At 35.0% G+C, this 27,951-nt stretch overlaps 1 protein-coding gene across 1 annotated transcript; it reads left to right on the forward strand.

Annotated features, from left to right (window-relative positions):
• The first annotated feature begins 484 nt into the window (after nucleotides 1–484).
• On the forward strand, nucleotides 485–27,333 carry LOC133333585 (RUN and FYVE domain-containing protein 2). Its single transcript, XM_061541893.1, has 9 exons — nucleotides 485–807; nucleotides 865–1,583; nucleotides 12,888–13,066; nucleotides 13,127–13,381; nucleotides 13,441–13,706; nucleotides 15,986–16,128; nucleotides 16,208–16,509; nucleotides 22,724–22,821; nucleotides 26,664–27,333. The coding sequence occupies exons 1-9, from the start codon at nucleotides 497–499 to the stop codon at nucleotides 27,331–27,333; spliced, it is 2,943 nt and encodes a 980-aa protein (XP_061397877.1). The 5' UTR covers nucleotides 485–496.
• Nucleotides 27,334–27,951: the final 618 nt, after the last annotated feature.

The raw sequence follows: 27,951 nt of genomic DNA on the forward strand, positions 1-27,951 counted from the left end.
TTTATTCGAAAAGTTATTACTTATTTTCATCACTGTGGACTAATTATTTTGCAAGCCTAAAAGTATACTACACAAGAAAAGGGATAGAAATTTACATTTTTCCTAAAGGTAATTTCATTTATCCATCTGTCATGAAAACGCAAAACCCCAATCGACTTCGATTTTTCCCAAGTGGTCACACATAAAATGACATCAATTCTTTCTGTATTGAAATTACCTACCCGCCGCAACCATGCTCCTCAAACCATGATTTTCATTTCTCTATTTTTAGCCCAAAACAAAACGACGAGAAAGAAGAAGTTTCAAGAACAAGTACCTTAAAAATAATACCACACCAACCGAACACCCCCTACAGAATCCTCAATCAGCGACATATTTTTGAAAGACCCCCTTTAAAAAAGGTATAAAAATCATCATTCAATTGGCTCAGCAATTTGGACCATATAGTAGTTGTTGTGGAAGTTAAAGGACAACTTCCCAAGTTAAAGCTGTGAATATGCGTGCGTTGATCGAGGATACCAAGAAACTGAGTGTGAATAATAATAATAACAACAATAATAATAGCAGTAGCAGCAACAATAGCAAAACCAGCGGCACCAGTGGTGGTGGAGGTATTGTTAAAAACACAACAACAACGGGCAGAATTAACAGGACATCTGTAACAACGGCAACTGCAAAAAATAATAGCAGCGTAACTAAAACTACAACAACAAATCAAACGCAATTAAGGCAAAAACAACAACAGCAGCAGCAGTCAACCCAAAGTGCAACAACCAACAACAAGACATCCTTTACCAATAAAGCTATGCAACAGCAACAAAAACAACAGACGACAATAACAACAAATACAACAACCACCAAAAGTAGCAGTAATAATAGTACCAAACAGCAGGGTAATTGTCCTCCCCCAGCTGGGGTGAAGTTACGGGCAAAACCGCAAGCACAGCAAAAACAACAACAACAGCAACAAAAACTGAAGTCAGATAATCATCATAACAACAATTCGTCATCAACAACATCCTCTGCAGCAGTGGTGGCCCCGGGAAAAGTTGATTCGTCATCCACATCATCACCTGGCAAAGTCGCCGCCTTATCAACATCTACGAAGCCCACACATGGCCACAATACCACAAGTGAGGAAATTTCTGGCGGTGTCCAGGATACCATTTATTTATGCAACTTTCGGGTATCCGTTGATGGTGAATGGCTATGCCTAAAGGAGCTGCAAGATATCGATAGTACCCCAGCACCCATTAGTGCTTCGTCGGGTGTATTGGCTGGTAGTGGTGGTGGTGGCGGTTCTAGCAATAATCGCAATTCTCAATATTCGCAAAAGAATAAACGCTATTCGGCTGGTGATCGTCACTCCTATGCGGGCAGTGGCAGCGGCGGTGGTGGCCCCTTCGAGGATAATGGTATATTTGCTTTACACAATTTTATAGCTGGTCGTCGTCTGTTTGTCGATGAGCAAGAGCACGCTTTTAGAACAAATATGCTTATGGCACCACATGCACGTGAAAGTGGTTTTGTTGGTGTTTTCGGTGGTGGTGGCAACGGTGCTTCAAATGAATGGTCAAATCTTTGTAGGTTGCTTTTTATGATATTTTATTTAAATTTAGCAAAAAAACTTGTATACCTACAGCTAACTTATTTTGTTTTCCTTTTTTGTTTCTTTGTACAATTCTACTTTTTTATTTGTTTATTTTAATTATTTTTTATTACTTGTATACATATACCTTGCCATACACAGTGCGGTAAAGGGTATTATGTATATGTAATTTAGTAGAGTAGTCTCGGGAATCTTCTGCTCACGTATTTTTGTAATGGAAGTAAAGGTTAGGTTAGTCAGCGACACAGGAGATGCTCAATTGTCTCCGTCTACTCCTCGTCAGTAATCAGTAATATCATGGTCCCATTTAGTGGTAAAGGCCCTGATATTGCAATGACCAGTAATGACTCCTGTTATTACTCTAATTTCAGCTTTGCTCAGGTTGAACAGTGAGTTTGTTCTCTTGGTTGCAGGATTGGCCACATAAATCTTGAAACATTGCAACTATGTTCGTTGTCGAAGAATACCTCAAAATTCGGAAAAAGATGACAGATGGGTGGTTTGATTGAGCAATCGATTGCTAGATCTGTAGATTGAGATTCCCGTCTATATAATTCGTCTGATGTCACCGTGTCCTGGTACCCAACACTGCCGGTTGCTGTTAGTGAGTGTTTCCAAAACTGTTCTACACTCGAGGACGACCTCAGGTTTGATATTACAGGATTTCATGGCTTTAAGAGCCGCCTGACTATCCACAAAGATATCCACCGGTTCAACGACCTGTGCATCCAGACTTTTTATCAATTTCGCTGCCTTCCAAATAGCGGAGAGCGGAAGCTTGTAAAACACTAAAGTTGCTATCCAGCTTGTAGGTAAGCTCAAGGCCTAGTCTTTCACAATAGACGTCAGCCCCTGTACCTTCTTCCATCTTGGACCCGTCTGTATATAAAGCCAGAGGAGGGTTGCTACGGTTCTAGTCGTGTCTACTAGGGATAACGACATCTACATCGTCGAAGTAAAGGATGCTTTCCTCATCCAATTGTGATGAAATTTTGAGTCGATTTATGACCCAATTGAAATTGCTGATTACCGATTCAGATTAAATATAAATATTTTATCCGTACTAAAAATTATTTATATTGACCCAAGTTTCAGGCCAAAGAGGGTATATACACTTGCCTCATCGAAATATTGGTTTTAGACCCCGCGTTTCAGAGAATTTGCAATCGATTTACAAATGTCAGTTCGTTTGTCCACCTATCTGGCCAGCTGGTGCACACGATAACTCTCAAAGGAAATAATGGATTCCATCAAAACTTTACATGTCTTAATATTTCTTCCCAACTTAGTTCAAGTTCGAATATGGGGAATATTGGTCCACTCCTTCTGGTACCTCCCCCACAAAGTGGTCAAAATTGTGCAAAAAATTCATTTTATAATATCATGCGAACGAAATATCTGATTTGAACCAAGCTTTATACAACCTAATATCTTTGCCAAGCCTAGAACAAGTAAAAAGATGGGACCCATTGGTCCTCTCCTTTTGGTACCTCCACCCCACATGCGTTCAAAATTCTCAATATTTATAAATCCAATATCAGGCGAATGGAATGTTCGATTTGAAACAAACCTTGCACAAGGCTGCGGGTATATATCTATCGGCAATACCGATTGACACTTCTTTACTTGTTCGGTTCTCATTTGGTAGCAAATCTTTGAAGACCCCCTGCCCTTAATTAGCCCTATGGGTATTTATAAATACGACTAGTCTCTATACAGCCCCATGGGTATTTACAAAGACCTCTGGCCTCTATACAGCTCCATGAGCCTTTAGAAAGACCTTTGGCTTCTATACAGTCACATGGGCTTTAAAAATACCTCTGTCCTGTATACAGCCCCATTGGTCTTTATAAAGACCATTGACCTCTATACAGCCCCAATGGGTCTTTATAAAGACCATTGACCTCTATACAGCCCCATGGGTCTTTATAAAGGCCTTTGGCCTCTATACAGCCCCATTGGCCTTTATAAAGACCTTTGCCCTTATGGAAGGTTGTTCCATAAGCCGAGCTTAAATTAGATTTCCAAGCGCGTCGGACTTGTGCGCATCTCATCCAATTTGAAAGATCATGTTCCGATTTGTTTTCTCCGACTTGATCTTTCCATCGGATTCGTGGCCTCCCCTTCTACATGAACCATCACTCGGATCGCTTTTATATGCGTTTTAAGTGGCGGAATCCGCATCCATACTCACAACATGACCTAGTCAACGTAGTCGCTGCATCTCTATCCGTCTGACTATGTCGACGTCAGAGAATATTTGGCATAGCTCATGATTCATTCGATTCATTCATGGTTCAGATCGGCCCATAGATCTTCCGGAGAATTTTCCTCTCAAACACTCCAAGAGCTGCCTCGTCTGTTTGGGCAAGTACCCATGCTTCTGGTGCATACAACAGCGCGGGTAGTATCAGCGTCTTGTAGCGTATGAGTTTGGTCTGGCGAGAGGTGGCCTTGCTTTTCAGTTGCTTACTCAGACCATAGTAGCATCTGTTGACCAACACTATTCTGCTTTGGATTTCAAAGCTGATGTTATTAGTTTTTTATGGCGTTACCGAGGTATATAAAATCGTCCACTACCTCGGAGCTGTAGTTTTCAAGTTCCACAGTTGGTCCGAGTCTACTGGATGTCTTGCGCGTTGATACCATCAGCTTCTCGCCATTTACTGCAGGTCCGACTTTGGCAGACTCCTTTTTCAAATTGGTTCAAAGGTGGCTGTTATCGACCCATTAAGTCGATGTCTTTTGGCAATTTCGTTTATTTTCAAATGTAATCTGAGGAACACAGATGGTGCGGAGATCACCTTAAATTCTGTTGTGATTTTACGTGGGGTAAAATTATTATCGACCCATTAAGTCGATGTCTTTTGGCAATTTCGTTTATTTTCAAATGCAATCTGAGGAACACAGATGGTGCGGAGATCACCTTAAATTCAGCTGTGATTTTACGTGGGGTAAAATACGATTTGATTTTTTTTATGTTTTGAATGTTTGTGTGGCTAATCCCGCCTAGAGAATAATGGCATCACTGAACTTCGGTCATTATCTTCAAGACAAGATTTTTTGCCATCCACTATCTGCGAATGTGTCCGATAGCATTCAACCCTGATCTCCTTATATGGAGCAGAACATAATTAAGAACCTATCCGCTTAATTTCCTCAAAGTCTAAATTCCAACTCAAGTTCGTTAAGAATATTTCAGAACTTTGTTCTCTTTATTAGAGAAATATATAAACCACAGAAAAAATAAGTAACAAATAAATAGTTAGGAAATAAATTAAAAAAGCCTGTGTTCATACTTTATCGAACATAACAAAATATCTTTTTTCAAATTATCCCACTAAATAGATGAAAATGTTGTTTCCCAGCTGGATTTACTCTGAAATTTGGATAAGGGAAAGAAAAAGATTTTATAACAAAAATTCTATTTAAAATATTCAAAACTATACATTACTCTTTGCTAGATTTTTCGTTTTCCCAACTTCTCTACGCTTTTCCACCTTGTTATCATTTTTATTATTAGCAGAGGCAGCTGCAGATGTTGTGGGTTTTTCATTAATTCGAACTGCCTTTGGAGGAGGAGATTTTAATTGATTCGTATCCTCTGCCTCCGAAGAAGAATAATTTAATGACATTGTTTCTATAATTGCAGGGCCAGAATGTTTGGTACGAAAACATTTCGGTGGTATTTGACACATTAACGAAGACGATGATGAGGAACCGGTGATACTTCCTGCATATTTCGATCTTTTCAGATTATTATTTCTCATTGGTTTACCACCACCATGCAGTACCGATTTTGATTGGGCATTTAACAATTCAGTTTCTTCATCATCCTCATTGTCGTGTGCTCCAGATGATTTTCTTTTTGGATTACCATAGCCCCGCAGACGCACATCTTTGTTGCTGGCCGGTTTTTTCTTTTTTAATTTAAGCCAACATACAATGGCCACCATCAGCAGAATTATTAGGGGTATTGTTACTACCAACACTATTATATAGAGCGGTATTTTATGGAACTTCATATTCAATTTGTCTTCTAAACTTTGGGTAGTTCCTTGGGTGATATTTTGTTGCTCTTTTTCCAAAGGAGAGCGATTTTTTGTTTGTCCCTTAGGTTTCATATTCTCTGGTTTATTTTGTTTTCGTACTTTATTTGCCTTATCACCGACTCCTCCTTCTTCCTCCTCCAAATAATCACTATAATCTCCATTATAGTGATCATAGTTATCTGCCGACCACATTTTTGGATGCAGATTTTGTTCGTGTTTAGATTTCCTTAGGATATCTAGAAATTCTTTGGATTTCTCCTCTCCCAGACTTGCGGAACTTTTCTTTTGCCTTTGCTCCCCTTGTTGGTACTCCCTAGGCTGCCATTTGTATTGCTTTTTCCTTGATGGTTTTCTTCTTATGGTTTCTAAAATTTGTAAGACCCCACCCAATCCAGGATAAAACACATCATCGGATAAATGAATTTGTAAATTTTCCAATATCCAACGTTTCAATTCACGCTGATAACAATCGACAGGAATTTCTTCATAATGATAACATTTCCTCACAGTTTGATAAAATTCCAACACGATATAAGCCGATCGGGGAGATTTTAAATCATACACACGTTTCCTCTTAAACGGTAACCACAAATTACCCAAATATCCCTGAGCATCGTCCGCTTCCAATTTTGGTAATGCCACAATCATTTTATCCGTATCGATATCCTCGTTTTCTAATATCTCCAAACGATCACATGCCGTCGAGCGGTCATTATTAAAATTAATTGTCAAGGGTTCAATCTCCACAACATCTAATTCTTGTAGAACATCTTCAAGAGCTGCCTGCCAACCATTACCATTGGTATTGAGTAGATGTTTACATTGTTGATGTAGAGAGAGAATATTCTCTATCTGCTGCAGGCTTGCCAATCCCGCATAATAGGAATATTTTGCCACCGGAATTAAATATAATTTTAAATATCCACCTAGAGCATCGAAATAGACCTTTTCGAAGAGGTTATTTGTGGGTTCTGTAGCTATTGTCGCTATCAGCTGATGACAGGTTTGAAAATATTCCATTAAGACCGTTATCATTTCATCGGATAGGAGAGTTTTTGGTAGATCCTTTGGTATTAGATTCTGAAAATGGAAGTAGGAGTTTTTGTTGGTATTGGAAATTAGTTTTTAAATTTATTTTATTCTTAATCAGAATACAATTCTATGTCGATTTAGCCATGTCACGATAGAGATCAAAATATTTAAGTTACTGTAATTTGACATTTCAGGTTCTTGGAGGATTTGTCATCCCCTATTCAGAGAATGTTGAATATAGGTCCATGTACTGACGAAGTCCCCATACATAGTTCCCGTACTATTTTTGGTCCATGTACTGTCGAAGTCCCCATACATAGTTCCCGTACTATTTTTGGTCCATGTACTGTCGAAGTCCCCACGCATAGTTCCCGTACTATTTTTGGTGTTTTATACCGCCAGCCCTATGACTAATGAGGGTATAAACACTTTGATACGCAAAAATGTGCCTCATCGAAATTTTGATGGTTGGATCCACACTGAGGTAACTTCGTAAGCCGCTACGGCTGCTAGTTTACTACCTTCCCAAAGAGGATCGCAGCTGTTAATTGTATTTTAAGGGAGTCTGCAGACTCCTTAGTACAAGGTGATCTGGCCAAACCGTAGGTTCCGTCAATCAACTTCGTAGGTTAGGAAGAGGTCTTTTAGATAACTGTCGACCAGCGACCATTTAGCGTCACTGATAATCCCATCTTCTCCTTCTTGTCTTTCCGGTTCTAATCTTTACGATCTAAGGTGATCTGGCCAAACCGCGGGTTCCGTCGATCAACTTCGTAGGTAAGGAAGAGGTCTTTCAGATAACTGTCGGGCAGTACTCATTTATCGTCATTGATAATCCCATCGGAGTCATCTCGATCCATGATTGCTACTCGCAGATCCTCTAGTATCTCTTGTGGAACAGCAGGGTCGCTAGGCGCCAGTGTATGTTTCTGGGCTTCCTGCTTCGACACAGTGGCTTTCACCTTACCTCTTGGCAGGATTCTCCATCGACACTATCAACGCGTAAGCGGGTTGTTGCTTGTCCGAGGACCTCATTCTCTTCCCAGCCGTGAGTGGACTGGATTACCCAGCTGACCTGCGTCCGCGCTCGCTACCTTTGATTTATGCACCAGCAGCTGGATTTCTCAGCGCTCAGATGTTCCTAGAGGGGGATGCTGAATGCTTAGAAGTCCTAGCTAGTTATGCTCGGGCCACTCACAGTCTTCTCCTATTTTGGAGAGGGTGCGGTGGTGGATCTTGCATGTGATGTTGGAATTCTATCAATTAAGAAGTATCTCGCAATATCATTCGGATAGTTCCTAGATTAGGAACTCTTAATTAGAAGGAACTCGTTATCCGTAAACCGAGTCTCTTTCCCGCCTGATTTCCCGATTGGTGTAATTAATCTCTCTCCGCTAAATCTTCTTGTCTTTCCGGTTCTAATGATTCATTCATATTTACGATGGGAAACTCATCAGCCCCAGTATCCACTTCGACGACCAACTACCTAAGAAGTCTTGAGACTTCACTACAGACCGTGGAGATAGAGTTTAGGTCCTCTTCCTCGCTAGGGTTCACGTCCCTACTCAACATCTGAGAGGACTCACCTTGATATCGTGTTAGTCACTGTTAATCACAGTAGTATCCAGGACGTCTTTCTCGTCTGCTGTCAAGGATGAGTCGTCCCAGAGATGATTCGGGATACTCTTCTGACTAAGGCGTAACGAGGTCCATGGAAAATGTCCATGGTTTCAAAGAATCGGTAATTTACCCTGAAAAACTTGTTGAGGCTCCCAGGTATCAACAAGGATCCGTTGTAATAAAGGCGAGATCCTCGTAAACCTTGATGAGGACGAGGTTGCCTAACACTCTAGCGACACTTATCTTGGAATTGGATATGCGTCATTCTCGTCAGTCCCGGGATAATAGGCATTCGGTCATTTCATCCGAGACTATCCCCCAGAACCAGCTGATTGTCCGCGACTGTTTATTCACATATATTCACAGCTACTCCGTTAGCATTCAGCTCTGCTCCCCGTAGGCGAATGAAACCTAATAGTCCACTCCTTCTGGTATCTACCTCATGAAGGGCCAAAATTTTTAGTTTATATAAATACAAAATAAGGAGAATGTACTGTCTGATTGGAACCAAACTCTGCACATCGTCATATTTTTACCAATCTGAAATCAAGTTGGAAGATGGGACCCATAGGTCCATTCCATCTGGTCAAAATTTATAATATCATACGAACCGGCTATCTTATATGCACAACCTAATATTTTAATCATCCCTATATAATGTTGGGAGATCGGACATATCGGTCCACTACTTCTAGTACCTCCCTACAAAGGGAAAATTTTTTGATAATTTGAAAATCTTATTGGAAACGAATATTAAATTCCATCCAAACTTCTCACATTGCAATATATTTACCTTATATACATCAAATTTAAAGATGGGACCCGTTGGTCCACTCCTTCTGGTTTCTTTCCCACAAAGTGTCAACATTTTGAAATTTTGTTAATCCAATATCACGGTAATAGAATGTTTGATTTAATTCAAACTTTGCAAATCGTAAATTTTTTCCCAAACCTACATTAAATCCTAAGATGAGGTCTATGAGCCAACCTGTTCTGGCACCTCTCCAAAGATGGTCAACATATACCATATATAAAGTGAAAAATGAAGCCTGTGCTTTATTCCGCAGACCTCCAAAGACCATAGGCTGGGATATATACGTCTGCCGATTTATTTATTTTTTTTAATCGGAATATTCTGATAGGTTTCAATAAGAATATTAAGAGCGTCTCATATACGCATGGTAGTCGGTCCGTCCGACTTTTGTCCTTTCCTTACTTCTTACCTCAAAATCTCTGCGTATTATCAGCATTTGAATGTCCTCGGCAGAAAAACACTTCTGTGGGGAATTTTCAAAAAGATTTGTGCCTAGGAAATTTTCTATATCCAAATTGTCCAGCTCCTCCTCATTTGTTTTACAATCTTCAACTTCTTCATGTTTGTGGGAGGTGTTAATTTTATTTCTCGTCATTTTTGTAACGCTTTTCAAATCAGAATTATCGACATTGTCATATTTTTGTTTTACTGCATCATTCTTTTTATTTGCATTTGAATCATCCTGCGGCTCTTCTCTCGAAGGAGTTTCATAGAAATTTTGAAAATATTTGACTTGATAGTTGGGAAAAATGCCATCGGTGGGTACATTATAATCAATCGAATTTCCTATATCCTTTTGCTTCATATAACTAAGTCCTGCATTATCATCGAAGAATTGCTGCTGCGTGGGATAATTGCCAACACCATCATATGTTTTATGTATATATTGCTCTAAATGTGGTTGTTGTTCTTGTTCCTCAACGTTATTGTAATTCTGTGTCGACCAGCCAACTGTTGTAAAAATATGTCCCCTATTTTCTTCCTTTTTCTTCGTTTTTTTAGGTTCTGTTAAATATTTACTTATCAGCTTTTTGTCATCAACATCCTTTTTATTATTCTGCACCGTATTGAAATAATCCATTTTATCTTCACCATAATTTACAGGATATTTTGTTGCAACATTATCGTAATTAATCTTGTTATTCACCTTGCCATCATATGTTTTTTCTTTTGCTCTACCCGAAATTTTCATCAGATCTTTGTGCCTTTCATTATTCAATGCCGTTTGCACTTTAAAGTCATCACCAAAATCTGTTGTATCGCTTTCAGCCGCCGCTCCTATATCGATAATTGGCTTTTCCACAGTTCGAATATTCCAATCGTATAGATCGACAGCCGAACATGTCGATGATATTATTGCAATAACTATTAATGTAAATTTCCAAATAATTTCCATATATTTTCAATTTTTCCTTCTAATTTATTATTTATGTGTTGTATTTTCCAAGAAAATATTATTATTTTTCTTTATTTTTATTTTGACACTTTCTTTTTAATTTCATTTGCAAAGAAGAAGAAGAATTAAGATTTTGAATGGTTGTAAAAAATTGGGTTTTGGGATTAATTTTGAAAAAATGTTTTCTATATTATTGCCATAAGTTCCATGGGAAAGCAAGACGAATTTTCCTTTCTTTCTTCTCGATACGTCCACCTCATGTAAAGCAGTATCCACTGATTTGCCTTTTATGTGGACATGCTGGATTTGTTAATTTTATTGGGGTTGATAGTATTCCTAATGTCAGAGTCTAGTATCTTTTCTAGAGTCTTAAGTAGAAAGGAAGAGAGGCTAATCCCTCTATAGTACTTAGGTAGCGTATGACTCGGTTCCCCGGCCTTCTGGATTAAGGTCACCGTTACTTCTTTCCAGACAAGCCCTAAAAAATGTTCTGCAAAATGACCAATACATCGTTATGCCATCTGGGCCTGGGGATTTGTAGGATTGAAAGCTATTTATTGCCCATACCAATTTTGGGTAGCTTGTAGTATTATATATCAATATCTCCCCTTCTCTGGTTAGAGTCATATGCCGATGCGCACACCGCATTTCGTCATTAGGGTCCTTACAACCAGGGAAGTGGGTTGCTGATAGAAGATCAAGAGTCTCTCCGTCGGAGTTTGTCCACGCCCTGTCGCTTCGCTTAATACTACCTATAGATTTCGAACCTTTAGATATTACTATGCGAAATCTGTCCGCTTCCTTCGCTCCTTCGATCGACTTGCTATAGCAAACCCAAGACCTCCCCAACAAAGGTTTAAAATTTTCAATATTTTTAAATCTAATATAAGGTTGATGCAATGTCCGATTTGATCCTAACTGTACATATCGTAAAATTTCTTTCAAACTTCGAAGTTAAGAAAATCGGTCCAGTTCTTCTGATAACTCCCCAACAAAATGGTCAAAATTGACCATAATATCATGCGAAAAGATTCAAATCAAACTTAGCATTTTAACTTGTTGGGAGATGCCACATAACGGTCCTCTTCTTCTAGTACCTCCCCACAATGGGCCAACATTTTGAAAACTGGTAAATCTCCTATGGAGTGAATAGAATATGCAAATTTCATCCGAACTTTGCAAATCGTAATATTTGTACTTAGCCTAGATCGAATCCAAAGATGGGATACATCGATTCGCACCTTTGGCACCTCCCCCATAATGAGTCAACATTTTGATCAGTTGTTGATCAAATAACAATGGTATGAAACGTCCGATTCGATGTCTTTCAATGTCTTTCCTTCAAATTTAATTCATGTTGGAAGATAAAACCCTTCTCGTAAGGGACCCGTTGGTCTCATCTTTCTGGTAACTTCCCCACAAAGTGTCAACATTTTGCAAATCTCCTTTGAAAGATCTCTTGAGTCTTCTAAAGATAATAAAAACCTATAGAGAGGAAATAAATAGAAGATCTTTTGCACCTTCTATTGATCCCTTGCATCTTCCTGTGGTCCAAAAATCTTGAAAATTGTCAAATAGGGATGGAAGATCTATTTGGATCTCAAAGATGAAGGAGCTATTGGAACTTCTAACAATAGAGGACATACAATTCTCAAAATATAAAAAAACTCTCTAAATGGTCTAATTCTTGGTTAGCCAAAATTCTTGGTTGGTGACCCACAGATCCGCAATAACGAGAATTCCTTCTGCAGATACTCCTTGCCAAGAACATCCCTAGTCAGAAGACTTCCATATGTTCTCTGACGTCAATACACCATCTAAAGGTATTTTCTTGCTGAAGCCATTCTGATAAGCAGAACCCACACCTTCATGTATTTTACAGTTCGAAGGTCTTCGATAGGTTTTATATAAGTGAGGGGTCTTATGAACTTCTAAATATGGCCTTAATAAGTTTTTCATACGTTTTAGTCCAAACACGGACCTAGTAAAGTTTTGATATACTCAGAATAACTTATAAATCATCTCTATACCTTGCAAATCCTCTATACGAATTCTATAGATCATATATAGACCTTTTACTGGTCTTTAATATATACAAATTCTTCTCAAGACCTTGCAGAGAACAACCGTAGCCAGAAGACTTTTTACGGGTCTTCTGTATCGATGTTTAAGTCTGTACGTATCAGACAGGTAGAGTTCACTTTATATACTTAAATATTCCGGGGATTTTTTTTATTTTAAATTCGTCTTGCATTTTCAAGGACTTCAAATTAAAATCGAAATACTCTAAAAAAATCCGTACTCATTGTCTATTTGCCACTTTTCTTGTGTGTGTGTGTGTGTGTGAACAATTGGTATTTTCAGCACGTGATCCAGCCGAAATTGAACGCAGTAATTTGGTAAATATTTGTAAATTAGTAGTCAAAGAGCTACTAGAACAATCGGTACGCTATGGTCGGATGTTGGATTCGGATCATTTACCATTGCAACATTTTTTCATTGTCATTGAACATGTGCTGGGACATGGTTTGCGAACAAAAAAGGTAAAATAACAACAAAAACAAGTATTTCCAAGTACAAAATTAAGAAAAAAATAATTTTAGGGTTTATTGGGTCCACGCAAAGAGCTGTGGGATCTATTGCAGTGTGTTGAAACATATTGTCCTGAGGCACAAGATATAACAGCCAGTGTACGTGATTTACCCACGGTGCGTACACATATAGGTCGTGCCCGGGCCTGGTTGCGTATTGCTTTAATGCAAAAAAAGTTGGCCGATTATCTGCAGGCGTTGATCGAACATCGTGAAGATGCTCTCTACGATTACTATGAACCACATGCTCTCATGATGAGTGATGAGGTATTATAACAGGAATTCTTTATTATCTGATTATTTTTCATCTACCTCCGCATTTTCAGATCGTCATAATAATGGGCATATTAGTTGGCCTAAATGTTATCGATTGTAATTTATGCGTTAAAGAAGAAGATTTAGATTCGCAGCAAGGTGTTATCGATTTTTCATTATATCTACGTTCAAGTTCTCGCAACAATGATACGGAAGAGGAAAGTAGCCAACAGCAACAAAATCAATCACAAACAAATATGGATGCGAACGGTCAGGGTAATATGATTGCTGTGTTGGATCAAAAAAATTATATTGAAGAATTAAATCGTCATTTAAAGTGAGTGCTTTTGGTTTTACGATAATGAAAAAAAGAGAAGAGAGAGATGGAGAAAGAGAGGAGGAGAATCGACCTCGTGTACAAGCTCTTTTACAGGCAAAGTCTTTTAAAAATAGAAGGCGTTCCTAGGATCTGAGACGATCTAATAATCTAGCATGGAAAGAAGAATTTCAGGATATTTTATCTTAGCAGTACAATGGAGTGAAAATTAAATACATAAGATCACTACACCTTTTTCAAATGTTATTCAAAACATTTCAATTGCAATTCGAGAATTACATTTGCAATTCGAAAACTCAATATGTATAACATTTCATTTCAAATTCATAGTATTTCAGTTGTAATTCGTAACAATTCATTTCAAATTCATACACATTCTTTGTGTGTTACCAAAAGTATTTTTTGAATTTAAAATGAAATGTTATGAATAACAAATGAAATGTTATGTATTTCAAATGAAATGTTATGTATTTCAAATGAAATGTTATGTATTTCAAATGAAATGTTAAATATTTCAAATGGAATGTTATGTATTTCAAATGAAATGTTATATATTTCAAATGGAATGTTATGTATTTCAAATGAAATGTTATTTATTTCAAATGAAATGTTATGAATTTCAAATGAACTTTTATGAATTTCAAATGCAATCTTTAAAATTTCAAATGGAGTTCTATGAATTTCGAAAGGTATTTTATGAATTACAACTGATATGTTATGAATTGCAAATGGATTTACATATGACATGTTTTGAATAACATGTGAAAAAGGTGTAGATATATGGATCCCTTTTACAGATCTTTTATGAATTTAAAACTTTTATTGATCTTTTCAATATACCCTCTATAATCAGATGATCAGATCCATGGAAAATCTCCATTAAGTCTTCCATATGTCTTCTGAATTTTTTAAATCTTCCAGGGGTCCTCTATATACAGAATAATTACGAGATGGTTTCCACAGACATAGGACATTCTAGAATAGACTCGAGAGGCCTCTAAGAGTTATACGAAAGAAAGTAGTCTATACTACGAGGCCTGTTCGGAAAGTTCTTAGCCTAGCACAAAAAGCGCTTTAAAAACATAAAAAATATGTGTTTTTGAAATTTTCATCTCTTTTATGAACACATGTTAAATTTTGTTTCGATCTGGCAACTCCTTCATATAGAAAAAGCTGTTCAAAAAGACGCATCCGCAATTTTTTACAATGGAAAAATTATAAATGCTTGCTGTCATTGTAAAAAAATTGCGGATGTGTCTTTTTTGAACAGCTGTTTCTATATGAAGGAGTTGCCAGATCGAAACAAAATTTAACATGTGTTCATAACAGAGATGGAAGTTTCCAAAACACTTAACATTTAAGAACTTTCCGAACTGCCCTCGTTTATTTTCAAAGCCTTCTGCAGATAGTAGGCCCTTCAACGCAGATTTTGTGAAAAAAAAATTGTGCATAAGTACGAAATCCTCTTTTAGGCCATATTTTGTCTAAAGTCGTTTTCTTCGAAAGAGATTCTAAGTGGAAAAGTTAATTACATTTGAAACCCATTTTATATATCTTCTAGAAGAGAAACGTCTTGCAAAGCGTCTTTATAGTCTGAGCTTATTTTCAGTGTCCTTTAAACCTAGAAGAACTTCTACAAATCTTCTACTTTCCTAAGAAAATTTTCATCATTGAAATTAAAACAAAAATAAATAAAAAAATTTAAAATTTGGCGTCTACTGGTATTTTATAGTCTGATTTCATTTAATATCTATTCTAAAAGTAGGAGGTCTGGGAAAGGACATTTACAATCTACAAACGTATACAATGGTATTCTATAGCCTTTTATTTCTACTTTTGTGGACGAAAGGCCTTCCAGAAACATTCAGCAGATAATGATCCATCAATATGCGATCCATAAGTAGGAAATAGTTTTTAATAGTCAGAATTACTCCAAAGGACTTTTAAAATCCACAATCGATTAACCCTTTTACAGGTCTTCTATAGCCATTTATTTTAGCCTTTAACTTTCAGAATCCTTTTGTAAATAAAAGTCCTTTAATTTGTGTTCCATAAGTAGGGTCCTATATAGCCTTATATTTTTTGTATGCCTTTTATTGCGACTTCGGTTCACGAAATACCCTCAAGAATCCTTTCTATATAAAAGAGTTTAAAGAGGTCTCCCACAGAATACCTTATCTTCTCTCTTTCCCCATCTCTCTCACTTTCTTCGTCGTCGTCACATTATTCAACAAAATTTAATAAAAAAAAAATAACATTCGAAAAAAACTCTGCTGCAGCGCAACGGTGGCAAATTTGCAGGCCAAAGTTGAATCGTTGACCACAACAAATGCATTAATGAAAGAGGATTTGGCTATAGCCCGAAACAGTTTGTTAGCATTACAAGCCGAAAATCAGGCTATGAGGCAAAATTCTATAGCAAGTATGTTATTTGTATTATTTCTCTATCGCATTGAAAAGAAACACTATTAAAAAAATATTCAAAAATTTTCCTATAAAAGACGTTGGACCTCCCTCATTGAATTCCAATCAAAGCGGTGGTGACAATATTTCAAATAATTCCAAAGACAGCAACGATAAAAATGCTGTAGAAGCTCTGAAAAACGAATTGGATAAGGAAAAGAAAAAGAGTGTGGAATTGGAAAAAGAATTAAAACTGCAGATCGCTTTAAAAGCTGAATCGGATATGGCTATGAAACTGCTGGAAAAGGATATACACGAGAAACAGGATACCATCGTTTCGTTACGGTTGCAATTGGATGAAATTAAACAAATCAATTTGGAAATGTATCGTAAATTACAGGTTGGTAAACATTCCAAAATTAAATACTAAACTCAAAATAAAATAGCAGAGGCAGATTGTGAATTCTCGCAACAACAACAAACATCAATGTTGTTAAGCATAAGAAGAAGCATTCGATTCATGATCATCCATCCATCACTAAATCAATCATAATCATCATCGTCATAAAAAAGATCAGATCATCAACGAAAATTAATCACAACTAACCCAACAATCATCATTGAAGACCTAACCTCAATTTTGTTTGGTGTTCTTTATTTATTTTTTTTTTTTTTTGTTAATTTTTGTTTTATTTCTTTTTATTGTTGTTGAAATACCATTTTTTAATTTTTATAAATATATGGCTTACAGAATTTTTGTTTCAAAATGGCAGCTACTTTTATAAGTTTTCTATTTGTAAAACTCCTCCTCAACTATTTCATATCCTACATCCATCATCATATTTTGAATAAATATCAAAACAAACATATCTTAACCAACAACCATACTCCCACTGCTACTTCTGCTATTGCCAATACAACAACAACACATCCGGAACGCTGAAATTAGGAATGTGAAGATGAGCTGACACAAAAGGGTGAAATGGTGGCACGCCTTCAAAACAAAGCCTCGCAAATCGGCAACATTTTACAATCACTGGAAAAGAAATACGAAAGCAAAATGGATGCATCCATGATGGGATCGACTGCAGCAGCATCGGCTTCGGAAAAATCACCCACTAGTCGTCGACAACAAAATCTCCAGATATTCGAGGCGTTAACCAAAAAACATAAACAAGACATTGGACCACCGATGAAACGTTTACATTTAAAAATGGATGGTATACCGCCATTTAATCCGAATAATTATCGTAAATCACCCTCGGCAACATCGGAAAAATTCCATGAATCCATACCGGAGGTGAAGACACCAATGTCAGCTAAATCTCTTAAACTTTGTATGGATGAGGGTAATGCAACTACTGTTGATCCTCAGCATCACGACAATACACAACATGATAATAAGAATGCTGCGGATGCAGATACTGAAATGCCACCGGTAGCCGCCTCATTACCCAATAACACCACATCAGCTGCAGCGATGAGTACATTTTTTGCAGCAACAGCAGCTGAAGAAAAAACGCCAACAGCAGCTGCTCCAGCAACAACGGCTGTTAATTAAAAATGAAAAAATCCCTATTTTTTCGTATTTTAGAAGTTAAACAACCAATTATAAGTATTTTGTTTAGATTATATATGAAGTTAATTGCATTTAGCATTTAGTTTTAATATTATATGGAGATTTAAAATGTATTTTCACTATTTTCAAATTGTTAACCTTATTTGTATTATTGTAAAATTGTGTACAAATTTGCCCAGATTTGTTTGGGCTATTTATTCATTTTTAAAAAGTCGAATAGATACACAAAAGAAACAATAATGTCGGTCTTAAATATGATATTTTATATTTATCACGATTCTAAATTTTATAGAAAAAATTATTTTTTTTTTAACAAGTGGATTGTTATATTCCACAATAATCGCCTGTATTGAAGGGGCCCATATATGTCGAACTATTTCCAAAGGTTAGGGTATGTAAAAGGATACGCTGCTGTGAAAAAAAGAAAAAGACGTAGGAAAATAATATGTTGGCCATTGACGGAGGTAGTAAGTTTATATATGGTTACTTAAACCATGTAAATTTACTAGCAAAATTGTAAATGATTTGTGGGTCTATTTCAGAGAAAATGACGATTAGCGTTTCTATCTCGAATCTCCCAAAAAGTTGAAGGATTTTGCATCGAAGCATGAGACACCGACAAATTACATGTTCGATAGTTACTGTTTGCTTCGTCTTCCTCGCCTAGACGGCAATAATCCACTTCATTAATCATCTCCCAATTTGAAAAAAAGGTGTCTGGTCACTGCAGATACCTTATGCTTGCCTTTATCTCTTTTCGGCTCATATAAATTAATGATTTAGATTTGCGCTTAGAATATCTCCCCTAGATATATTTTGAGGTCCAATACCTAGATTTCCCATTCCATATTGTTGGTATGTTCTGCTCATAAGTTTTTTTCCAAAAATTAGCTAAGGAGAGGTCAAACAGTGTCATCATCGATTGACTGCGATCCACATCGAACAAGCTCGCCAGCTACTTCATTTCCCTTTATGTCACTGTAACCTGGAAACCAACAAAGTCTAACACGATAAAAATATGTGGAAGGTTGTTTATTTGACAGAAAGGTGATTTTTTTGCGATTTAAACAAATAAGAATTTTTGCAGGTGGACTGTTATAATCCAGAATATCGACTGCATTATATCATTGTCATTTCAAAAACCTTCTGCTGAGAGAATGCTATTCATACTCATTTTTTTATTAGTCCTGCTCTTGTTAATAGGTAAATGACTGTAAAGGTCGCTTACAGGAAGAAATTCTTCTAACTCCTCTCTTTTTCTAGTAGAGCTTCTACAATTATTCTATAGGCCTTCATCTGTTCCAGGAATTTCAACAGCACCTTCAAACTTCGAAGGTTATAAAATAGCTTTCGACAATCAGGAGACATTTATCTGATCTTCAGGTCTATTTTAAAAGAATGATTTTACATGCAGTTATAAGTCCTTTTATATATCTTCTATAAGTAAAAACCCTCGTGTACCGTCTTCTATAGTCAGAAATTCTTTTCAATATGCTCCAAATCTAGTCTTTTGTTTTTCGAAGAATTTTACCTGACCTTAAAATTATATGTTTATAGTTTGGATTTCTGTAGGCCATCAGTTCATTAATATGTGTTCCATAAGCAGGAGACCTGGGAAAATTCCAATCAAAGTGTTGATAATATTTCCTGACAGCCTATTACCGATGGACAAACCTCAGAAGATTTTTCTGTTGGTGTATGCGAAATCCTTTGACGGTTTTATAGTCAGATGACCATATAAATTATATTATAATCGGAATACCTTCTACAAAAATATAATATCTTTTTGGACTAGACTTAGAACTTCTAATCTTTTTTTATAATCGAAAGACTTTATTCAGATTTTATATAGTTATTAAAATATCATTTTCTTGCTCTGGCGAGCCGTGTTCAACTAAAATGATTTTATAATTGGAAGTCTTTCTACACATGTATTGTGGTCGGTGCCTTCTATATAAATGTTTTTTTTTTTCACATTACTTCTATAGTCAGAAAAATGTCTAGAGGTCCAAAGAATTTAATAGTTAAAATTGCTTTCACGGATCGTTACTATAATGATGAGCTTTGATAGACAGAAAAACATCGACAAATCTTCCAAAAGATCTACTATTTTCTGAGGTCGAAAATCTAGATTTTGCTTTGTACTGTGAATAACTTCGAAAAGTCCTCTATATCTTGAGATCCTCTACAAGAATTTATGGACTATGTATCTTGAGGACTCAACCGTTCTAAGAGGGATTACACAATAGTATCGCCCATATTATCAATAGAATGTCCATCGCCTCGACCAAGCCTATCCTTTATACTGACTGCTACTTTCCTGAGCGACCGTCACTTAATTACTAAATCATTAGTCATTGACTAATTCTGCTGCCTTCATGATTGTTAGAATTTCTGCATGAAAACGCTTGCAAAGATTTGGTAGAAAAATATCCGCAGTTAACCTTCAAAAATTCTTCTGATACAGTTAAATCAGGTTTTGTCTTATTTTGCTGCATCGCTGTTGCAATTCATGGTCCAATAAACTTTTCATTGTACGAAAATTGAGATTTGTCGAAAAATCCGGTTAAGCAATTGTAAATATTTATATTTCAAGCGAATACGGAAGTTCTTTACAAGCGGGGTAGGGTACAGTTGGAAAAGTATGGCGAACATTTACGAATATAGATTTCTTGCCTTTGACGACCCTATCTGAAATCTTAAGAGTGATATTTTTGTAGAAAATATGAAGGTCTACACCACTTGTTTTGAGGTATTTAGTTTACGGTTCAAGAAAACAAGGGCGAAAATGACTCCCAAGGAGTCGAGTTAGATGAACAAAGTATTCTATTCTAAAAAAAAATCCCCATTCGATTTGACTAAAGAAATGTCATCTCAAAAATAACAAAAATATAAAGCATTTTCTGAATGAAGTATAGGGTAATTCGCAAAAAATTTACTACACCATAACTCCAAACTTTACATTTGACGAATTTGTCCTTCTGTGTTCTTAATGTAATTACCAAAGGCTTTCATTCATACCCGTAAGGAATATTCTACCCCTAGATCATGAGGTCGATTTTGTTGCATAGTGTAATTGGTCGTACTCAAAACTTCGATCGAGCATAATGTCACAAAAGGAAATCTGGGCAATTTATTACGATAATATACTTTTTTATATTTATTTTAACTGCATTATGATTATTTTATTATTATAAATAATATACCATTTAGTTACATGTTTTATTTGTAAAATATATAAAAAATAAATAAAGCAAGACAATTAAATGTATTATAATAAATATATATTTAGTTTATAAATTAAAAAATATATATATTAAAAAAAAACACAACTAATTTATGCCTTTATAAAACCAAAATTCAAAAAAGTAATTGAAAATAAAATGTTATGAAAAAATATTAATATAAATTATATAATCAATAGTAACAATAACTATATATACATACAAATATACTATATGCGAAATATTTTATTTGTAAAATAAAAAAAATAAAATTAACTACAACCTTTTTAAAAGGTATTCAAAACATTTCAATAGTAATTCAAGAATTTCATTTTTTAATTCGAAAATTCAATTTGCAATTCATAACCTTTTAATTGTAATTCGAGAATGTAATTGGTAATTTAAAACATTTCATTTGAAATTTTAAACTTTTAATATAAAATTAAAAAAACCATTTGAAATTTAAAAAAATTAATTTGTAATTGGTATATTTTGCATTTGAAATTCGTAGATTTTCATTTGAACTTTCAAGAAATTTATTTACAATTCAAAGAATTCAATTTGAAAGTCAAAATATTTCACTTGTACTTAATAATATTTCAGTTGCAATTCGTAACAATTAATTTCAAATTCATACATATTCTTTGTGTGAATAACAAATGAAATGTTATGTATTTCAAATGAAATGTTGTGAATTTTTATGAAATGTTATGAATTTCAAATTCAATGTTATGAATTTGAAATGATGTGATATGTATTTTAAATCATATGTAATGAATTTCAAATGGAATTTGATGAATTCCAAATCGAATTTGATGAATTTCAAATGCAATCCTTTGAAAAAACAAATTTCAATTGAGTTAATTTAAAACTTTTCAAATAAAATATTTCGTATATAGAAAGAAATGTAGAAAAATACAAAAAAAAAAAAAAATTGATGATGGTATATGGTACCTAGAACTTCTTCTAGAACCCATTATAAAAGAAATCCTAGATGTTTATAACCAAAATGATGGTGGTTAACAGTCTAAAGAAACTAAAGGAACAAAAATACAAAGGAAAACTAATAAATGATAAAACTTAGAAAAAATGTTGAAATTTCAAAACAAATATATAGATGAACATTGGTCGTATAATAGAAAGAGATATAATATATGACAAACACACAACTATATATTATAAATTATATTATCTGTGTTGAATTATTATTAAAAAAATAAGTAGATTTCTAATTTAGATTTTATTCAACAACAACAAAAAATGAAGACAAAAAATAATTTAGATTTTTTTCGTATTAAAAAAAAAAAACAAAAAACCAAGAAAAGTTGAAAACAATAATTTAAAGGAAAGCTTTAACTTGTACCATGCTTCAACTAACTTATATACATACATAACTTACATTATACATATATATAACTCGTCAAACACTCACTCATTTATATATATTTTATTATTAATTCATACATATTAGTATTATATGATATTACATTACATTAATTCAAGTATATTGAATTTAGAAATGCATTTTTTCATTTTATTTTATTCTTCTTCTTCGAATTCATTTAATAACAAACAATCTCTAAACATCACACAACTACTACACTCATATTTGAAAAAGAGGTGTTTGGAATGTTATAAACTAATAAAATGATTAAAAATGTTTTTTTTATTTTATATATTTTTTCATTTTACTTTACTAATTTATTAACAATAATTTTAAATGATATTCAAATAAAAATAAAAAATGTACCAAAAAATTGTGTGTGTGTTTTTCTCAAATTGTTTTTTCTTCTTCGTTTTATATTCGCCAGGAATGTGAATCATCGTTAAAACACAAGACGGAAGTTTTGAAAAAATTAGAGTCACAAAAAGAATACATGGCCACAACGATAGCCACCTTAGAACAAAAGTAAGTTTTGGTGTTTTTTCAATCTCACGAAGATAATGGGAACATGGTTTTGGTGTTTTGGCATGACAAGATTGTAAATTTTTTTAATTTTTAAAAAGGTGTATATAATCTCTACACTTTTGAAATATTTGGAATCGAATTTATTAGCCATCCCTTTTTTATACCCTCCACCATAGTATGGAGGGTATATTAATTTTGTTTTTCCGTTTGTAACTCATCGAAATAATCATTACCGACCCTATATATTCTTGATCTGCGTTAAATTCTATGACGATTCATCAGCATGATTTTAGGGTTCTTGAACGCTTTTTCAACCGAATTCGCTGAAATTTGGTACATTGGGTTCTTATTGGATACTAAATTTCTCCACAAAAAAATTATAAATATAGGTCCACTTTTTTCTAGTAGCCTCCTTATAACGGTAACCTCTAATTTTCAGTATTTTGGAGGTTTTTGATCGTATTTTTCCACCGAATTGGCTGTAATATTTGAGTTCTTAATAGGATAGCTCCCATATAAGGGTACCCCCCAATTTTCGGTATTTTGGGGTTCTTGAGCACGTTTTTCAACCGAATTCGCTGCAATTTGGTATTTTGTAGTCGTATATGGTAACAAATCTCCCTACCAAAAATTATTAATATTCGCTCCTTTTTTGGGGTAGTCCCCATATAACCCCCTTTTTATATTAAAATAGTTATCTGATTTGTTCCGCGATTTGGGTTTGGTTCTAAGAGTCCGTTGTATTCATTTCACCTGCGGAGGATATCGAGATAAAAAACTAGAACATAAGGTTCGATAATGAACTATATATGAGAGAGGTAACAGAAGGAGTGGACCGATCTTCGAACTTCAAGAAAATATTTCGATTAGGCACATTTTCACCGTGTTAAAGTGTACACCCTGGTATTTTCACCATATTTTCATTTCAAGTACCTGTCAGAATATCTATGGTGGAGGGTATCCAAGGTTCGGCCCGGGAATTTAACGCTCTTCACTTGTTTTATTTTTATACCCTTCACCACAGGCAACGAGATAGACCCATGGTTCCTTATGAAAATATGCATACATCACTTTCTGATTTGGATGACTTTTTGTACAGCTCATTTATTTGGCCCAAGAACGAAACCTATTGAAATTGTTGAAAATCGATGTGAATTTGCATATAGCTCCCATATATATTTTTTCGTCCGATTTGATAAAAGTTGCACAAAACATACATGATTTGACCGATTGAGACGAAATTTTGCATAGCGTACTGAATCGAGTCTAAAACGACATGTGATAAGTTTTGTTAAAATCGGTTCAGATTTAGATATAGTTCCCATATATATTTTCGGCCGATTTTATGTAAATAGTTCACTAAACTCCCTAGATTTGTTCGATTGAGACGAAATTTAGAATATCGTACCGTATTAAATCTATAATGACGTGTGTTAAGTTTCCTAAGACTCGAAATTTTGCACAGCATATTGTATTGAGTCTAAAATGATGTGTATTAGGTTTGTTAAAATCGGTTCAGATTTAGATATAGCTCCCAAATATATATTCTGCCGATTTTAAGTAAATGGTGAACCAGAGACCCTTTTGCATAGCGTAATGAATTTGGTCTGGAGTGATGTTTCGTTGAAATCGGTTAGAATGTTGATATAGCTCCCATATATATTTTCGGCCGATTTTATGTAAGTGGTTCACCAAACTCCTAAGGTTTGTCCGATAAAGAGAAATTTAGAATGTCGTACCGTATTGAGTCTATAATGACGCATTTTAATATGTAGAGCTCAGATCTAGATATATATGTCGTCCAATTTCATGAATTTAGTAATCTAAAATAAAAAAAATCTGTCCAGATTGACAGCTGGATCATCTCTTATATGTACCCAAAGTGGTGAAGGGTATTATACAGCCGTTCAAATTTTGAACTTTCTTTTCTGATTAATTAATAGGGAACTCTGAAACGACCCGAGTTTTACTCTCAGCCAACGTCTGTCACCTCAGCCCACTGTGTAAAAATAATATGACTACTACAACAACTCAGTTGGGATTTTCGAACTAATAACACTATGCGACAAAATGAAGCCCATTATCTGGGGAATATTATTGGGATTAAACCCCTTGACTTAAGAACCCAGAAGGGAAAATTCGCCATAAGTCAGATTTTCTGTTAACCTTCAATAAAAAAAAGTAGATTGTGAAGAACTATCGGATTCGTCTGAACTATTTATTTAATAAGCGTAGATTTTTAAAAAATGTTGTTTAAGATCCAGATTTTGAAAGAATATTTTTAAGGTCCTTCAGAGGTGTAGATTTTTCAAAGATTATTTTTAATGTCTCTCAGAAGCGTAGATTCTTAAAATAATATTTTTTAAAGTCCGTCAGAAGCAAAGAATCTTCAAAGAATAAAAATATAAAGTTTTATTATGAACACAGATTTTTTGAAATATAATTCGTTTAAGGTCCCACCATCATAAGCCTAGATTTTTAAAAAATATTTCAAGGGGTGTTCCCGACGATAAAATCCAAGCAAGTATTGCATCTATAACTTTTGGTTGTATCGATGGATCTTCGACTAGTCAAGAGGAGACAGTTTGTTGTAGTTCTCAGTGGCAAGATTGTGGCAGTTCGAATATTCTTCAACTGGGTATTTCTTACATTCGCAAACCACACTGACAAACAAGGTCTCCTTGTCTGCTGGTTAGCGACTTCAGGACATTTTTCTTACTTTTCACGGCAGTTTCATTTCAGCCTGTGAAACTGCTCTCACATTTCAGCCGCTGTGATGAAAAATGTCTGAAAATTTGATGGCGGATATTTTCATATTACTCAGATGGAAAAAACCCCACCAGATCAGCTATGTAGATCTTCCCTCGTAAATTGTGGTGGTACATCCTCAGCTGGGAGGATTCTTATACGACCTTGCACTCCCCTCGCTTCGCTCTGTCACTTTTGGGGTGTTCTCAGATGACACCGGCGGAAATTTCCATATTCCTCAAAAGACTCTCCCTAGTGATATCGTAACCGATGTCGTTGATCAAAAGTAAAAATCGTCCTCACACTCGGCTTTATATTTTAATATTTAGAAAATGTCGGTGTCAAATGTTGGAATTTTTGCTCTTGCGAAGATGGGAACTGAGTTTTACTCGCGATTCCTTTCTCCACAGTAGCTTTCTGCCTTTGAAACAATATCTTACCGAAATTAGTCGGCGAATACGTGGAGCTATCCATCATTTTGCTTGCTGACTAGAGGTTGACATTATGTTTATCGTACAATCGCAGTTATCCACCTCGTCCGCCATGAGGGTCCATTATGGAGTGTTTTCCTGACTCAGACGAATTGTTCCATATTTCTTAATTCGGTTGAGGAGGGACTCAACATATGTAGTGATGCTGTCATTGATCGTAGAGCACAAAATTTGGCTTGATTTTTGACCGTATCCAGTGCTCTTGTGGACGATGAGGACTAAGGGTGCTTAGGCAGCCACAACAACTTCAGTCGCACAGTTAATTTTAGAGCTGGGTTAGGTTGTTTTAATTGAAATTCTATAATGCTAATAGGGACCAGAGTTTAGGATTTTATTTATAAAAATAAAATATTTTTCAAGAAGCCAATTTTTTCAAGGACCATTAACATTTTATAAACAAGGGACATAGAAAAAGCATGGATTTAACACCTACCATAAAAGAGAAATTTTTAAAATATCAAATATTTGTTTAAAACAATATGTTACGCCAAAACCCCATAACTGGTTTCAAAACTTCAATTTTTAACCTTCCTATTTATAATTAAAACCACTTTCTTTTTCCGCAACTCCTTTTTTCTCTACCCCCTTCCTTTTCCCATTTAGATGGAGCAACGATAAAGTAAATTTGGGTGAAATTCTCAAGACTACCTCACAAACATTATCCACTCAGGTTAGCGCTTCCGAAGAGCGTGCAACACGTGCCGAAAATGAACTAAAAAAAGAACACGAATTGCGGATAGCATTGCAGGAATCTGAATTACAGCTGAAGGAGAAAATAATTACGCTAGAAAATCAAATAAAAGAACTTAGTGCCGAAGTACAATCAACGAGACAACTGAAACCTGAACTGGAAAAATTACGACATCAATGGTCAGAGGCTCAAATTACCCTCGAAGAATTGGGTATACAATTAAGTGAAAGTAAACTGAAAGTTTCCGAACTGAAAGAGAAGGAAAAATTGCAACAGGATATGTTAAATAATTCAATGTCTTCATTAGTGAGTGCTGGTAGTGGAGGTGCTGGAGATGTACAACAACAGACAGCAACAACACCTGGGGCCAGTACTGGACTCTGGGCACCCGATTCAATAACCACACATTGTACCAGCTGTCGAAAAGAATTCAATTTAACACGACGCAAACATCATTGTCGCAGTTGTGGTGAGATTTTCTGTAAAGCCTGTTCCGATCACACACTGCCGCTGCTCAATGAAAATGGTCAAGTGGGGAAACCGGTCCGGGTTTGTCTATCCTGTTTTGCTTCACATAAATGAACAACAACAATTCTACAAAGAATTGCAACAACAACTAATGCCGTGTAGTGCTATAGTATAATAATACATTTTTATGTTTATCTAGTTTTATATATTATACATACAATATATATGTATATGGTAACATAAAACAAAACAAATTGTGGTTGTTCTCTCCTCTATAGAAAATTATATTGTTTGTACAGTTTTTTTTTAACAGTAAAATAATAAAATACAAATGCAAATTTTCGTAATTTTTTAAAACGAAAATTTTATACCATGCTTTGTAATTGTTGTATCGTATATGTAAATTTTAGAAATTTATTGTATTTATACGTGTTTATTTATTATTAAAAAAAGCAAAATTTCATAAATAAAAAAACGAAATATATTTTTGTGTCGATATTTGTAATTTTATGAATTTGTTTACTACTAATGATGTATTAAAGTAAGTTGGCCAGTTAAAATAGAAAAGTGTCTTCTTGGAGGACACTTATCTATTTTAACTGGCTGTCATCTATAAAATGTATGTCCTCTATCTTTCATCTATTTCAGTAATCCATCATTATTGTCATCTATATTTTTAAAAACTTGATCAAAATTTCATTTTTTAATTAAAACAAATTAATAAATATATTT

The sequence above is a fragment of the Musca vetustissima genome, unplaced genomic scaffold, assembly GCF_032173495.1.
Source record: "Musca vetustissima isolate MV318-11 ecotype Yass unplaced genomic scaffold, APGP_CSIRO_Mvet_v1 utg49414, whole genome shotgun sequence".
Taxonomy (NCBI): domain Eukaryota; kingdom Metazoa; phylum Arthropoda; class Insecta; order Diptera; family Muscidae; genus Musca; species Musca vetustissima.

Coding starts and splice junctions, on each gene's coding strand:
- LOC133333585 (XM_061541893.1), top strand. CDS start 497: ATGCGTGCGTTGATCGAGGATACCAAGAAACTGAGTGTGAATAATAAT. Junction 808..864: donor TCCTTTACCAATAAAGCTAT/GCAACAGCAACA, acceptor AACCACCAAAAG/TAGCAGTAATAATAGTACCA. Junction 13,707..15,985: donor GAATTAAATCGTCATTTAAA/GTGAGTGCTTTT, acceptor ACTCTGCTGCAG/CGCAACGGTGGCAAATTTGC.